Here is a 17910-nt window from a genome sequence, read left to right on the forward strand (position 1 = left end):
CTTATAGACCCTGTTAGCCACTTTCCCCCAAACCAGTTACTCCTCACCTTGCTAAGCAGGTGAGCATTACTGCAGTCATAAATGAAAATAAATTTGAATTCCCTGTGGTAGTGCTTGCTATCACCAATGAAGGCACACAAAGTCTGGAAGGACAAAGCCCTGGAACATTCACCTGTCATCAGTGGAGTGTGAAAAAGGAAACAGGAACTAAAATCACAACAGATTCTCAGGGGATATTTAATTGTTCACTATCTAAAATTTCAGCAGAAATATATTGCAATTACCATTTCACTGCATATAGTAACATACTGCCATCATTCTCAATAGTCAACATGGTCCTCTGTGAAAGTCTTCAGAGGTAGATTTGGCATGACTGTCCCAGGGTTATAAAATTTGTAAAATACTTAATTATATATGTTAAGAAAGAGCGGCTTAAGCAACAAAAATACTTTTTCACAATTAAGCTGTTTTTGCCTTTTCCCCTATTTTCCCTAATTTTTTTGCTTTTTAATGTGGTATTTTCTTTATGGAGGTCTAATTTACATACTGTAAAATGCACAAATCTTAATTGTAAAGGTTGATAATTTTTTACTTATGTAAACAGCCATGTAACCACTACTCAAATTATAAAACATTCCAATTTCACTGTAAATTTCCTCTGGCCCTACCCAGTCAATAGCCCACACCAAGAGAAAACAATTCTTTTTATTTGTATAATCAAAAATTACTTTTGCTTGCTCTTGAATGGAATACAGCATGTGTTTCTTTCTTCTGTGGCTTATTTTGTTTTCTCAACATCTTTCTGATGTAGATTATGGTGCAGTGAGACCCTCTCAACTCCATGCCCAGAAAGAGATCAACGTTTAGGCTCCCCTCAATCCCCATACATCGAACTTGGAGCCAGGAAGGTTTCCCACCTCCATGCCTAGGCACACCTCTGGGTGCCTGGTGGCTACACGTTTGATTCTCCTTTGGCACTGGTTCTTGTGCCTGTCATTAGGAGACCTGCAGGCAGACTTATCTCTTCTGGGATAGTCTCCATTTCCACAACCAAGTAAATAAAAAAAAGTTACCTACCTTGAGCATTTTGAAAAGGTTAGTATTTCTTAGCAAACTTTTTTTTCAGGGACTTTCTGGTAGTAGGACTGTTACTTGACCTTTCTTGAAAGTCAGTACCCAAATGTTTTATTTTAAATAGATTCACATTAACCAACATGATTTTTTAGATTCTTTAGAGTTAGTACAAGTAAAAAATGTCACTGAAATTTTGATAGGGATTACACTGAATCACTTTTGGTAGTATGAGTATTTTAACAATACTAATTCTTCCAATCCATGAACATGGGATATATTTCTATATATTTGTGTCTTCTTTAAATTCTTACACCAATGTTTTCTCATCCTCCATATTCAGAACTTTCACCTCCTTGGTTAAATTTATTCCTAACTATTTTTATGATATAGTAAATGAGATTGTTTTCTTGGTTCCTTTGTTGGATAGTTCATTGTTAATGTATAGAAATGATATAAATTTCTGTAGCATTTATCCATTTCTTCTAGGTTATTCTGCAACTTTACTGAATTCATTTATTAGTTCTAATAGTTTTTATGAAGTGCTTAGAGTTTACCACCTATAAGATTATGCCATCTGCAAAGAAAGACAATTTAACTTCTTCCTTTTCAATATGGATGCCTTTTATTTTGGTATCTTGCATAATAGCTTTGGGTAGTAGTACTTCCAGAACTATATTGAATATAAGCAGTAAGAGTGGACATCCTTTTCTTCTTTCTGATCTTAGAAGCTTTCAACTTTTCACCATTGAGTCCAATGTTAACTGTGTGTTTGTTATATATAGTTTTTATTTTTATTGTGCTGAAATTTGTTCCTTCTATAACTAATTTGTGGAAGTTTTTATCATGAAAGAATGCTGTAAAGAAGAATTTAGTCAAATGCTTTTTCTGTATTTGAGAGGATCACATATTTTTTTTCTTTCATTCTCTTAATGTGATGTATCACATTTATGGATTTGTGTTTGTCAAATCACACTTAAGTTCCTGGGATAAATCCCACTTGATCATGGTGAATGATCCTTTTGATGTTCTATTAAATTCAGCTTGCTAATAAAAGTATTTTTGCATCTATGTTCATCAGGGATATTGGCTGGTAATTTTCTTTTCTTGCAGGGCTCTTGTCTGGTTTTGTATCAGAGTAATGCTGGCCTCATAAAATGAATTTGGAAGTCTTCCCTCCTATTCAACATTTTTGGAGGAGTTTGAGAAATAATGATATTAGTTCTTCTTTATATATTTGGTAAAATTTATCAGTAAAGCCATCTGTCCCTGATTTCCTTTGTAGGAAGGTTTTTATTACTAATTTAATCTTCTTACTAGTTATTGGTCTATCCATATTTCTGTTTCTTCATGATTCATTCTTGATAAACTGCGTGTTTCTAGACATTTATCCACTTCTTCTAGGTTATCAAATTTGTTTGCATGTAAAGTTCATAATCCTCTCTTATGATTCTTTGTATTTCTGTGGTATCACTTGTAATGTCTCCTTTTTCATTTCTGATTTTCTTTATTTGAATATTCACTCTTTTTTGTTAGTCTAGCCAATTTTTTTTTTGTCATTTCATAAAATCAACTCTTCTCTTTTTTTAGTTTGTTAATCTTTTCTATTGTGTTTCTAGGCTCTGTTTCATTTATTTTTGCCTTAATATATTTTAAATTTACCTTTCTATTTCTTATTTATCTGCTTCAGACTAATATATATGCTGTGACTGGGGAATGGACTGTTCTGCATATGTCTATTAGAGCCATTTTATCTAAAATTTTGTTCAAATCCAATGTTTTCTTATTAATTTTCTGTCTGGGCAATCTCTCTATTGTTAAAAGTGTGGTACTGAAGTCCCTTACCATTATTGTATTATAACCCACTTCTCCCTTCAGATCTATTAATATTTGCTTTATATTTAGGTACCTCAATGTTGGGTGCATATATATTTACAATTATTATTTTTTCTCTATTAACTGACCCCTTCATTATTATATAATGATCTTCCTTTCCTTATTTTACGGTTTCCAACTTAAAAGTTCATTTTATCTAATATAAGTATAGCTACCCCTGCTCTTTGTTTTCCATCATGAAATATCATTTCCATCCCTTTACTTTTAGTCTACGTGTGTCCTTAAAAGCGATGTAAGTCTTTTGTAGGGAGCATATAGTTGTGTCTTTTTCTGGTACATTGAACCACTCTGAGTATTTTTATTTAGCAATTTAATTCATTTACATTCAAGATACTTATTCATAGGTAAGGACTTACTACTGCCATTTGGTTAGTTGGTTTTTGGTTGTTTTGTAGATGCTTTGTTCCTTTTTTCCTCTTCCTGTCTTTCCTTGTGATTAGATGATTTTCTGTAGCGGTATGCTCTGATTCCTTTCTTTTTTATCTATTTGTGTCCATATAGGTTTTTGCTTTGCAGTTGTCATGAAGCTTACTAACATTTCTTACAGTTATAAGAAGCTATTCTAAGTTGATCACATTTTCAAAACTCAAAAATTTTAATCCCCATCGTTATATTTTATATTTTACATGCCCCGATTCACATCTTTTAATAATAATAATTATTATTATTATTATACTTTAAGTTCTAGGGTACATGTGCCCAAAGTCCAGGTTTGTTACATAGGTATACATGTGCCATGTTGGTTTGCTGCACCCATCAACTTGTCATTTACATTAGGTAATTTTCTTAATGCTATTCCTCCCCCAGCCCACCACCTCCTGACAGGCCCTGGTGTGTGATGTTCCCTGCCCTCTGTCCATGTGTTCTTGTTGTTCACCTCCCACCTATGAGTGAGAACTTGCAGTGTTTGGTTTTCGGTCCTTGTCATAGTTTGCTTAGAATGATGGTTTCCAGCTTCATCCATGTCCCTGCAAAGGACATGAACTCATCCTTTTTTATGGCTGCATAGTATTCCATGGTGTATATGTGCCACATTTTCTTAATCCAGTCTGCCATTGATGGACATTTGGGTTGGTTCCAAGTCTTTGCTATTGTGAATAGTGCTGCAATAAATATACGTGTGCATGTGTCTTTATAGTAACATGATTTATAATCCTTTGGGTATATACCCAGTAATGGGATCGCTGGGTCAAATGGTATTTCTAGTTCTAGATCCATGAGGAATCACCAGACTGTCTTCTACAATGGTTGAACTAATTTACACTCCCACCAATAGTCTTAAAGTGTTCCTATTTCTCCACATCCTTTCCAGCATCTGTTGTTTCCTCACTTTTTAATGATTGCCATTCTAACTGGCATGAGATGGTATCTCATTGTGGTTTTGATTTGCATTTCTCTGATGACCAGTGATGATTAGCATTTTTTCATAGGTCTGTTGGCTGCATAAATATCTTCTTTTGAGAAGTGTCTGTTCATATCCTTTGCCCACTTTTCGATGGGGTTGTTTGTGTTTTCTTGTAAATTTGTTTAAGTTCTTTGTAGATTCTGGATATTAGCCCTTTGTCAGATGGGTAGCTTGCAAAGATTTTCTCCCATTCTGTAGGTTGCCTGTTCACTCTGATGAGAGTTTCTCTTGCTGTGCAGAAGCTCTTTAGTTTAATTAGATTCCATTTGTCTATTTTGGCTTTTGTTGCCATTGCTTTGGTGTTTTAGTCATGAAGTCTTTGCCCATGCTTATGGCCTGAATGGTATTGCCTAGGTTTTCTTCTAGGGTTTTTATGGCGTTAGGTCTTACATTTAAGTCCTTAAACCATCTTGAGTTAATTTTTGTATACAATGTAAGAAAGGGATCTAGTTTCAGCTTTCTACATATGGCTAGCCAGTTTTCCCAGCACCACTTATTAAATAGGGAATCCTTTCCCCATTTCTTGTTTTTGTCAGGTTTGTCAAAGATCAGATGGTAGTAGATGTGTGCTGTTATTTCTGAGGCCTCTGCTCTGTTCCATTGGTCTATTTATCTGTTTTGCTACCTGTACCATGCTGTTTTGGTTACTGTAGCCTTGTAGTATAGCTTGAAGTCAGGTAGTGTGATGGCTCCAGCTTTGTTCTTTTGGCCCAGGATTGACTTGATGATGCGGGCTCTTTTTTCATTCCATATGAACTTTAAAGTAGTTTTTTCCAATTCTGTGAAGAAAGTAATTGGTAGCTTGATGGGGATGGCATTGAATCTATAAATTACCTTGTGCAGTATGGCCATTTTCACAATATTGATTCTTTCTACCCATGAGCATGGAATGTTCTTCCATTTCTTTGTATCCTCTTTTATTTCCTTGAGCAGTGGTTTGTAGTTCTCCTTGAAGAGGTCCTTCACATCCCTTGTAAGTTGGATTCCTAGGTATTTTATTCTCTTTGAAGCAATTTTGAATGGGATTTCACTCATGATTTGGCTCTCTGTTTGTCTACTATTTGTGTATAGGAATGCTTGTGATTTTTGCACACTGATTTTGTATCCCGAGAATTTGCTGAAGTTGCTTATCAGCTTAAGGAGATTTTGGGCTGAGACCATGGAGTTTTCTAAATATACAATCATGTCATCTGCAAATAGCAACAATTTCACTTCCTGTTTTCCTAATTGAATGCCCTTTGTTTCTTTCTCTTTCCTGATTGCCCTGGCCAGAACTTCCAGCACTATGTTGAATAGGAGTTGTGAGAGAGGACATCCTTGTCTTGTGCTGGATTTCAAAGGGAATGGTTCTAGTTTTTGCCAATTTAGTATGATATTGGTTGTGAGTTTGTCATTAATAGCTCTTATTTTGAGATACATTCCATGAATACCTAGTTTATCGAGTTTTTAGCATGAACAGCTGTGGAATTTTGTCGAAGGTCTTTTCTGCATCTATTGAGATAATCATGTGTTTTTTGTCATTCTTCTGTTTATGTGATGGATTATGTTTATTGATTTGCATATGTTGAACCAGCCTTGCATACCAGGGAGGAAGCTGACTTGATCATGGTGGATAAGCTTTTGATGTGCTACTGGATTCGGTTTGCCAGTATTTTATTAAACATTTTTGCATTGATATTCATCAGGGATATTGGCCTAAATTTTTCTTTTTTTGTTGTGTCTCTACCAGGCTTTGGTGTCAGGATGATGCTAGCCTCATAGAATGAGTTACGGAGGATTCCCTCTTTTTCTATTGATTGAAATAGTTTCAGAAGGAATGGTAGCACCTCCTCTTTGTACCTCTGGTAGAATTCGGCTGTGAATCCATCTGGTCCTGGACTTTTTTTGGTTTGTAGGCTATTAATTATTGCCTTAATTTCAGAACCTGTCATTGGTTTATTCTGAGATTCAACTTCTCCTTGGTTTAGTCCTGGAAGGGTGTATGTGTCCAGGAATTTATCCTTTTCTTCTTGATTTTCTAGTTTATTTGCATAGAGCTGTTTATAGTATTCTATGATGGTAGTTTGTATTTCTGTGGGCTCAGTGGTGATATCCCCTTTATCTTTTTTTATTGCGTCTATTTGACTCTTCTCTCTTTCTTCTTTATTAGTCTTGCTAGCGGTCTATTTTGTTGATCCTTTCAAAAACCAGCTCCTGGATTCATTGATTTTTTGAAGGGTTCTTTGTGTCTCTATCTCCTTCAGTTCTTCTCTGATCTTAGTTATTTCTTGCCTTCTGCTAGCTTTTGAATTTGTTTGCTCTTGCTTCTCTAGCTCTTATTTGTGATGTTAGGTTGTCAATTTTAGATCTTTCCTGTTCTCTCTGTGGGCATTTAGTGCTATAAATTTCCTTCTACACACTGCTTTAAATGTGTCCCAGAGATTCTGGTATGTTGTGTCTTTTTTCTCATTGGTTTCATTCAGGGGCAGGTTGTTCAGTTTTTATGTAGTTGTGTGGTTTTGAGTGAGTTTATTAATCCTGAGTTTTAATTTGATTGCACTGAGGTCTGAGAGACAGTTTGTTGTGATTTCTGTTCTTTTACATTTGCTGAGGAGTATTTTACTACCAATTATGTGGTCAGTTTTAGAATATGTGTGATGTGGTGCTGAGAAAAACATATATTCTGTTGATTTGGGGTGTAGAGTTCTGTAGATGTCTATTAGGTCTGCTTGGTTCAGATTTGAGTTCAAGTCCTGGATATCCTTGTTAACCTTCTGTCTCGTTGATCTGTCTAATATTGACAGTGAGGTGTTAAAGTCTCCCATTATTACTGTGACAGAGTCTAAGTCTCTTTGTAGGTCTCTACGGACTTGCTTTATGAATCTGGATGCTCCCGTATTGGGTGCATATATATTTTGGATAGTTAGCTCTTCTTGTTGAATTGATCCCTTTACCATTATGTAGTGGCCTTCTTTGTCTCTTTTGATCTTTGTTGGTTTAAAGTCTGTTTTATCAGAGACTAGGATTGCAACCCCTGCTTTTTTTTTTTTTTTTGCTTTCCATTTGCTTGGTAGATCTCCCTCCATCCATTTAAGTTGAGATCTTCCTAGTTCCTGGCATAACAAGTGGTTTTCAAATAACACCTGGATATTGTGGGTTTTATGTTATGAGGCACTGGCCTTATTTAAACCTTACATTTTATCTGGCTTTCTTTGACACTGCTCTGGCCGAGTAAAGGGGACATCCACCTCATTACTGCCAGGTGAAGCTCTAAGTTCCTCACTTGACCTTTCAACCCCATCTTAGTAGCATAATGCAATCTGGAACTTTATAAACTTGGGGAATTATATGTACTCCATTTTTAAAGATTTTCATGGAGGACACTTTCAGACATTTTCATATGATAATATTTGGACACATAATGAAAGAGTAACTATGATGCTTGTATAATAAATTTCTATTTCCAACAGTGCCCAATTAGCAGCCACCAGGGATCCTAGAGGGACATTGGTCTCTAGATGGCTTTGTTCATCTCCTAATAATGTCTGGTGTGTCTGGAGTCAGGTCCTGGTGGATCCTGACTGGTATCAAGAGACAGTCCAATGTTAAACATATGGTAAGGGAAATTCATATCACTTTTATTTCTGCTTTCAATAGTGTGGGTATTCTTCCCAGTCTGGGGAGGTCAGGGAGCGGCAAACTCAGTGTGCTTGCATGCACTTTGTAGAGATATTATTTATGTACGAGACACCAGTTTAAGTGAGGATGTTGTTGTCTCCCACCCTGCCCTGGAGTATTTGCCCAGCAATTACTGTCTCCCGCTGGTGTTGGCAGGCACAGGAGGAGGATGGTGGTCTGGGGGAACCTAGGGCCTACAAAGAGAGTGTGAAAGCTTTTTGGAATTCCAAGTGATCTCACTCCCAGGTTCCTGCAGGATGTTGGGAAAGTATGCTCTTTCCTTTCTTTCCCAGGATTTCATCCAGCAAGGTAGCCATGAAGCTGTCACTTTCACTTATCTCAGTTTAGGAAAGCTCTGAATTCATTGATGAATTATGCTTAGCAGGCATGATGCACATGTTGAACTTTTCTCTGGGACAAATTAGGGACATCTGAAATGGAAGTGTTTATTTTCTTACACTTCCAATGGCCTGGAACAACATCTTGGTTTTTTGGAAAGCAGAGGCTAGAGCTCTGGTTGCTGTGAACTGCTTGGGGTGAGTACATGGCCTTAGTGTGACTGGAACATCTTTCCACTCATCTTCTGTGAACTCAAACAGACTCTGTTCCTCTTCAATCTGATCTCACACACTAAAAAGAGTAGGAGTATTGGGCTTGGCTAAATTAGACAGTGAGTTCAGAGATCTGAGATGAACATTAGTTGACCAGAGTGACAAAGGTCACCTAAGAGAAGTTTATAAATTTAAAGGATGAAAAATAATATTTATTTTGCCTAGGTGGACAATAGCAAGGAGCATGAATCAGAAAATAATTGCTGCGTTGAGGTCATACAACTCTTCTTTATATATTGTGGTTGTCATTCCTTAAATATATTTGCACACATAATGAAAGAGTAGCTATGATACTTGTATAATAAATTTTTATTTCCAACAGTGCCCTATTAGCAGCCACCAGGGAGCCTAGAGGGACATTGGTCTCTAGATGGCTTTGTTCATCTCATAATGATGTTTGGTGTGTCTGGAGTCTGCCCATTGGTCCTGGTGGATCCTGACTGGTGTCAAGAGACAGTCCAATGTTAAACATATGAAAAATAATATTTATTCTACCTAGGTGGACAACAGCAAGGAGCATGAATCAGAAAATAATTGCTGTGGTCAAGTCATACAACCCTTCTTTTTTTTTTTTTTTTTTGAGATGGAGTCTCGCTCTGTTGCTCAGTTGCTCAGGCTGTAGTACAGTGGCACAGTCTCAGCTCACTGCAACTTCCACCTCCTGGGTTCAAGTGATTCTCCTGCCTCAGCCTCCTGAGTAGCTGGGATTACAGGCGTGTGCCACCATGTCCAGCTAATTTTTGTATTTCTAGTAGAAACAGGGTTTCACCATGTTGGTCAGGCTGGTCTCAAACTTCTGACCTTGTGATCTGCCTGCCTTGGCCTCCCAAAGTGCTGGGATTACAGGCATGAGCCACCGTGCCCGGCCATAACCCTTCTTTTTATATTTTGGTTGTCATTCCTTAAATATATTTGCACACATAATTAAAGTGTAACTATGATGCTTGTGTAATAAATTTCTATTTCCAACAGGCCCAATTAGCAGCCACCAGGGATCCTAGAGGGACATTGGTCTCTAGGTGGCTTTGTTCTAGATGAAAGTGTAACTAGTGAACTGGAAAGGTCAGAATATATTTTTCCCTGGACTGACCACTTAGCATGGCATGAAGGGAAAAACAAATTCAGCAAAGGTCAAAATGGCCCTGATAGAGTTTGTCTGTGACTCTTTTAGTCTAACTCACTTCAGAGGGCTGCAGTTGGGGCCAGAGTATTTTTCCTATATATGGTATTATGATTCCCCCAAGATGGAAACAAACCCTAAGACATGATGAAGAAATGCTTTTTGTGGGATGACAGACTTCAATGACCTCAAGTTTTTTTTTAAGTCACACATTTATTTTTGCAATATTCATCTTGTGACTGCATGCCATGAGTGGTATCTTCTCAGCAATGTGTTACATGATCAGATACGTAAGTAAAAGAAGGGATTTTTTTCCTGCTTGGCAATAAACTGTATAGGAAAATGACTAATACTTTTAAAATTACATTATCCTTTATGAAGACTAATAGCTACATGCACAGTTATTTTGGGCTGCATGTAATATAAGTATATTCATAGATAAAAATCATAATGTTTACATAACAAAAATTACATAAAATATAATGTTTGAAAATAAACAAGTCCAGTTGCCACACAGATACTGTTTTACATGTTTAATAAAATAAAGTTCTCCATTCTTTAGTCATGACACTGTAAAATAGCTCACTGAAAGTTAATTGAAGAAATGGAAAACCAATGATGGGAGAAGTAAGGAACAGGACAGTAGTCCAGGAGTTTATCCTGGAGGGATTTCCTGCTGTCCAGCATCTGGGGAATGTCCTTTTCCTGGTGCACCTGCTGGCGTACCTGGCCTCCATCATGGCAAACATGCTCATAATCACCATCACCGGGGCTGACCATCACCTCCAGACACCTATGTATTTCTTCCTCAGCAGTTTTTCCTTCTGTGAATGCTGTTTTATCACCACAGTTATTCCTAAACTTCTGGTCATCTTTCTTTCAGGCAGGCAAATAATCCCCTTTACTACTTGTCTCATGCAGTCCTTTTCATTTTTATTTCTTGGTTCAACAATTTTCTTCCTTATGGCTGTGATGTCCTTGGATCGATACCTGGCCATTTGCAAGCCTCTGCATTACCCCACCATCATGAGCCTGAGGACTTGCTTCCACCTGGTCACTGCCTGCTTTGTCATGGGCTTCACTCTCATCACTGGTCTCATGGTGAAGGTTTCCCAGTTAGATTTCTGCGGACCCCATGTCATCCCTCACTTCTTCTGTGACCTCGGCCCTCTGATCCAACTCTCCTGTTCTGACGCCAGATCTACTGAAATGTTGGCCTTTGGCCTTGTTTCATTCATTCTTTTTACATCCCTCATTATAACCATCATTGCATACGGCAACATAGTAGTCACAATTCTACGACTTCCGTCAGCCAAGGAGCGGCAGAAAGCTTTCTCCACCTGCTCCTCTCACCTCATTGTCCTCTCTCTGGTGTATGGCAGCTGTCTCTTCATATATGTGAAGCCGAAGCAAATGGACAGGCTGGACTCCAACAGAGAGGCTGCTCTTGTGAACACAGTGGTGACCCCGCTGCTGAACCCGATCATTTACACTCTGCGGAACAAGCAGGTCCACCAGGCTCTGAGGGATGCTCGGTCCAGAGTGAAATTGTAAAAACAGAATCACAACCTCCCAGTGAAGGAATGCACCTTCCCTTCATCTAATCCAATCTTTCTCCTGTTTCTGGAATTCTTTATAAAAAATTTGCAAATATGGTTTTTTTAGGTTCTGTTTGTTTTTCTTAGAATAAGGGCTAATTTATCTAATAATTCAACCTGAAAGCTCTTATATTACCTTTATTTTGAGATGAAAGTATTCTCCTGAATCTTTTTACTAGTTTTAAATAAATAGGATTCAACAAATTTTAGTGAAGAACCTCATATACATGAGTCTGTTTGATGCATGTGGAATTTCATAGCTGAAATGATGTAGTTTTAAGTATCTACTTGTGGTAAGTGCAAAGGGATGAAGAACAAACTTCATAAGTATTAAGAGTATCAAGTTAGTTCAAGGGTAGATATAACATGGTCATTGTATGAAGTTTTGAAGGAAACATATATACACAACTGTCAGGATATCAATGTAATTACTTAAGATGACTCAGTACAATTGCTTTCAATGTTGAATATTCTGTATATAAATCTTTACACTTTTTGTTCCCACTATGATAAAAACATATAACTGTCTCTAGATGAAGTTGCAAGTCCTTGTTGGTTTCATTGGTTTGCAAGATTGATTTCAGTGCCCACAGACCTGAAAATGAAGCAGCACAGGGAGAGAAACATTACAATTTATGGAACAAGGAATTAAATAGTTAATATTTGTTTCCCTACTACAGAAAGTTTAAAGGAATTGGGAGAAATATAATCAGAGGTGGGAAGAAGTCTGTGACTGTGAAATCTCTTCAAATGAATGTATGAACAAGTCTCTTCATTTGTGGAATGAGAGGTTTGGTTGTGTCACCTTGGGATGTTCATTTTAGTACTAATGTGAAGTGACGCTATTGATACTGAATGTGATGCAGAAACATGCTGTAACAGAAATATAATTTGAGAATGGCAGAGAGAAGATAATGAGATGTTTTAATGGAAGCACTTATGCTACAACTGAAATTTAGTTATTCAAGATTTTGATAGGAAATGAATTAGAGACAAAACCCTGGAGCTAGGATTTGTTTTGTGTACTTGGTTAACGGCAATGATCATGTTTTATTTTGACCACATATTTCTGTGATTGTGGTGGAACAGGAATCAAAAGAAATTAAAGAATGTGTAAGCAGAAACTCAGTTGTATGTAAGAAAGCCCAATTCTCCCTGAGAAAGAGAAAGAGCTGGAGTCCTTTAAAAATTAACTTCCTGTTTTACTGTGGCTAGTAAGCCTTATCTCTCCTCCTTTCCCAGGCATTGTGAAGACCCTGTTTCTCTAGCTGTACAGCTGCAAGGTCACTAGACAGATAAACTCAAGCCATTAAACATGTTTTTCCTTGGAAAGTAAGGAATGTTGTAATGCATGTCTCAATTAATTAAATAACTCTCTTTGTTTCTTGCTTCCATAATATATTTCCCCTGCACAGGTCTCCCCCCACCTCATGAAATGCTTAAAAGGTAACTTAACTGTTTGTTCAGGGCTCAGTCCCTTGGATGTTAATCTAACTGGGCCGGCGCACCTAAATAATAAATATCCTCCTCAACCCCATCGGTCTCTCTGATTCCTTATCAATCCCACTACAGTGGGGATAATAAAAGACTATGATGGGAAAGTTTGAGGGACATAATTATGTAAGAATTAGAAAAACACTTCATTCAACTAGCAGAACCCAAATTTTTTTCACCCTATGTGTATATAAGGATTTTCATACAACTTTGCGTAGACTTGTTTCTTTTTCTCACATTTGCAGTGTTCACATTGCTAAAGGGACTGACAAAGCAATACCAATGTACTGGGTGGTCATTGCTTTTTTTTTGCCTTTAAAATTTTTCAACATTAGTAGTCTGACATAGTGAATCATATTTGATTATCTACTTTGAAATAAATGGAAAATATATACAATGTTTTCATTTACTTTTATCTATACATATAAAGTTACATAGCTTAAAAATAATTGCATTGTTTGTGATTAACACAATTTGTTTACTACAACTTAGTATACCAAAGATATTCCACAATTTTTAATTCATTTATTTGGTGATACACATTTGAGCTATTTCTGCCTTTTGGCTATTGTGAATAGTACTATTATGAACATGTGTGTACACTTACTTGTTTGAGTACTTGTTTTCAAGTCCTTGGGGGTATATACCTCAGAGATAAATTGTGAGGGTAGGGGAACAGGCAGCATTAACTTAATGGGTATGGGGTTTCCTTTGGAGATGATATTATAAAAATGTTTTGGAACTAGATAGAAGTGGTGGTTGCATAACATTTTGAATGTACTGCATGCCACTGAATTGTTCACTTTTAAATGATTAATTTTATATGTACATTTACCTTAATAAAAAATTCCATAGTTCTGAAAGTTTTAAATATTGTTGAAAGTTTTATAAGGAAAAATAATAGTCCCTCTTTACCAAGATGGCAGAGTAAGAGGCATTACCCTTCAGCCCTCATCTCCCCCCAAAAAACAAATGTAGACCGGTATCCACAAATCAAAACGGCCCTGAGAGGACTCAGGGGCCCATTTAATAATCTACAGCAATACCACGGAGGGAAAAGAGAATATTCATGCAGAAAGGACCACTGGTGAGACTGGCCTACCTGAGATACCAGGAGATGGCTAGGAACAAAGAAGAAAGGTGGAATCTATTGGTATCAGCTATGTGGTGGGAACTACCATGGCTCCCAGTGGCCTGCTCTGCAGAGGACACTGACATTCCTGCCAGGAACCCCCAGAGAGGAAGATGGGGCTGTACATACCTGTCTCCCCAAAAGCAGCTGATGTTATGCCACTCTGGGACCAGAGCTGCCATCTCAACCAACTCTGTGTATGGCTCTGACTTCTGAGCCTCAGCTGCTCCATGAGTGCCCACACTTCAGACCCCAGCTCTGTGGCTGTACCGTACTTGACTATGCCTCAGACACTGGTTCACATCCTGGACTCTGGAGCCAAGGTGTCTCTGCATGTGCCCACAGTTTAGATACCAGCTCAGCTGTCATTGTGAGCTAGCTTATGCTCTGAATCTGTTTCTGAAGCAAGGCTGCATAGACACATGCTTCATACACAAGAGCCACCACCATGGTGAGCTAGCTTGCACCCTGGTCCTTGGGACCAAGATCTCTCTGTTTGTGCCTGTGCTTAGGGCACCAGCTCAGCTGCCATAGAGAACTAGGATTAACCTGACCCCAGAGGCACTGTAGCTCTGTGCATGTCCACATTCTCATCCCCAGAGCCCTGGCTGCTCTACAAGCATCTGACATGGCATACCATTACCAATTTGTCCACGGTGGTGCCTGTGCCCTGGGCACTGGTACCATTACCACCTCAGACCCCAGACCTGTATTTCCTCCACATATGTTCATGCTATAGGATTAGGCTTTGTGGTTGCTCCACAGGTACCACTAATCAGACACCAGTGTCACTGCTACTGCAAGTAGGCATGCAAGCCAGATTCAATGTCAAAAGGATCCCCTAAGCCCCAACTTTCCCAGTGGGAGAAAAAGAGACTCAGAGGACCTTAACAGTCATTACCACTGGAGATCCTTTTAGCCCTCACCGCCACTGAAGACATCCACAGTGTTGGTTGCTTTGGATCCTTGCAATCTTTGTCAACACCAAACTCAGTTGACAGAGCTGCATGGGGACCACATTGCCACACCATCATCAATGCTAGAACTGCTGTGCCCCACCCAGAGAGTGCTCTTGAACCCCATGTCTCTGCATAGTAAAGGTCTTTCTTCACTGAAACTAGTCTATAAGGTCTGGAAAGGGTTACAGACATCAAAGTAAGGCAACAAGAAACATGGGAAACTAAGGAGAAATATTACCACCAAAAGAACACAATAATTTCCTACTAGCTGACACCAAAGAAATGGAAATCTACATACTGCCTGACAAAGAATTCAAAGTACTTGTTTTAATGATGCTCAGTTAACTTCAAAAAATACAGAGAAACAATTCAATGAGATAAGGAAAATATTAAATAACTCAAATAATAAATTTAACAGAGATATTGCAATAATAATAAAATACAGAAATTCTGGACCAGAAGAATGAAATGAATGAAATGGAAAATGCAACACAGAGAGAACATCAACAGCATAATTAATGAAGCAAAAGAAAGAATCTTTGAATGCAAAGATAGGTTATTTGAAAACATTCAGTTAGAGGAAAAAAAGATAAAAAATTGGTAAAAAAAAAATAAATAAACAAGGTTTATGGGACAGTATCAAAGGACCTAATATTCAAATTAGACTAGGTAGAGAAGAAAAAGAGAAAGCAATAGGGATAGAGAGCTTATTTAAAGAAATAATAGCTGAAAATTCCCAAAATATGAGGAAAGATATAAATATCCAGGCACAGGAAGGTCAAAAGACTCCAATCAGATTCAACCCAAACAAGACTATATCAAAATATATTGTAATCAAACCATCAAAAATTTAAGACAAATAAAGAATTCTGAAAGTAGCAAGAGAAAGAAGTATATTATATATGAAGGAATCCCAATAAGAATAGTAGCAATTTTCTCAATGGAAGCCTTACAGACAAGGAGGGAGTGGAATGCTCTATGCTAACTGTTAAAGGAAAAAAAACTCAACCAAGAATACTTTACCTGGTAAAGCTGTCCTTCAGAAATGAAGGGGAGAAAAAGCTGAGGTGTTTCCTTATAGGAAATGTTAAAGGGACTTCTTTGAGTAGAAAGTAAAAGGATACTAATTAGTAACATAAAAAAATATGAACATGAAAAACTTGGGGGTAAAAGTAAAAACACAGTCAAATTCAGAACCCTGTAATACTGTGATGGTGGTATATATCACATATGTTTACTATGAAGGTGAAAAGACAAAACTATTCAAATAATGACAGCTCCAATAATTTGTTAAGGGATACACAATATAAAAAGATCTGGAGGTTGCTTTCAAGATGGCCAAATAGGAACAGCCCCAGTCTGCGGCTCCCAGTGAGATCAACGCAGAAGACAGGTGATTTCTGCATTTCCAACTGAGGTAACTGATTCATCTCATTGGGACTTGTTGGACAGTGGGTGCAGCCCACAGAGAATAAGCTGAAGCAGGGCAGGGTGTCACCTCACCCAGGAAGTCCAACAGGTGGGGGATTTCTCTTTCCTAGCCAAGGGAAGCCATGACGGACTGCACCTGGAGAAATGGTACACACCTGACAAAATACTGCGCTTTTCCCACAGTCTTAGCAACTGGCAGACCAGGAGTTACCCTCCTGTGCCTGGCTTGGCAGGGCCAATGCCCATGGAGCCTTGCTCACTGCTAGTGCAGCAGTCTGAGATCAACCTGAGATGCTGCAGATTGGCAGGCAGAGGGGAGTCAGCCATTGCTGAGGCTTAAGTACCTCACAGTGTAAACAAAGGGGCCAGGAGAGGCCAGGAAGCATGAACTGGGTGGGGTCCACCTCAGCTCAGCAAAGCCTACTGCTTCTATAGATTCCACCTCTGGGGGCAGGGCATAGTAGAATAAAAGGCAGCAGACAGCTTCTGCAGACTTAAACGTCCCTGTCTGATGGCTCTGAAGAGAGCAGTGGTTCTCTCAGCATGGCGTTTGAGCTCCAAAAACAGACAGACTGACTACTCAAGCGGATCCCTGACCCCCGTGTAGCCTGACTGGAAAACACCTCCCAGTAGTGGCCAACAGACACCTCAAACAGGTGGGTACCCTTCTGGGATGAAGCTTCCAGAGGAAGGATCATGCAGCAATATTTGCTGTTCTGCAGCCTCCAATTATGGTACCCAGGCAAACAGGGTCTGGAGTGGACCTCCAGCAAACTCCAATAGACCTGCAGCTGAGGGGTCTGACTGTCAGAAGGAAAACTAACAAACAGAAAGGAATAACATCAACATCAACAAAAAGGACATCCACACCAAAACCCCATATGTAGGTCACCAACATCAAAGACCAAAGGTAGATAAAACCACAAAGATGGGGAGAAACTAGAGCAGAAAAGCTGAAAATTCCAAAAAACAGAGTGCCTCTTCTCCCCCAAAGGATCACAGCTCCTCACCAGCAAGGAAACAAAACCGGATGAAGAATGAGGTTGATGAATTGACAGAAATAGGCTTCAGAAGGTCAGTAATAAGAAACTTCTCCGAGCTAAAGAAGCATGTTCTAACCCAATGCAAGGAAGCTAAAAACCTTAAAAAAGGTTAGATGAATGGCTAACCAGAATAAACAGTGTAGAGAAGACCTTAAATGACCTGATGGAGCTGAAAACTATGGCAGGAGAATTTCGTGACGCATACACAAGCTTCAATAGTTGATTCCATCAAGTGGAAGAGAAGATATCAGTGATGGAAGATCAAATTAATAAAATAAAGCTAGAAGACAAGATTAGAGAAAAAAGAGCGAAAAGAAATGATCAAAGCCTCCAAGAAATATGGGATTATGTGAAAAGACCAAACACATGTTTGATTGGTGTACCGGAAAGTGACGGGGAGAATGGAACCAAGTTAGAAAACACTCTTCAGAATATTATCCAGGAGAACTTCCACAACCTAGCAAGTCAGGCCAACATTCAAATTCAGGAAATA

The 17910-nt window shown here is 38.4% G+C and overlaps 1 protein-coding gene across 1 annotated transcript; it reads left to right on the forward strand.

Moving 5' to 3' along the window:
• The first annotated feature begins 10498 nt into the window (after nucleotides 1–10498).
• LOC466061 (olfactory receptor 6C74-like) lies at nucleotides 10499–11314 on the forward strand. Its single transcript, XM_521463.2, has one exon. It carries the CDS (start codon nucleotides 10499–10501, stop codon nucleotides 11312–11314), a length of 816 nt encoding a protein of 271 aa, XP_521463.2.
• Nucleotides 11315–17910: the final 6596 nt, after the last annotated feature.

Source organism: Pan troglodytes, chromosome 8, assembly GCF_028858775.2.
Source record: "Pan troglodytes isolate AG18354 chromosome 8, NHGRI_mPanTro3-v2.0_pri, whole genome shotgun sequence".
NCBI classification, from domain to species: domain Eukaryota; kingdom Metazoa; phylum Chordata; class Mammalia; order Primates; family Hominidae; genus Pan; species Pan troglodytes.

Bases quoted from the DNA above. Each gene is read 5' to 3' on its own strand.
- LOC466061 (XM_521463.2), top strand. From the start codon at position 10,499: ATGGCAAACATGCTCATAATCACCATCACCGGGGCTGACCATCACCTC.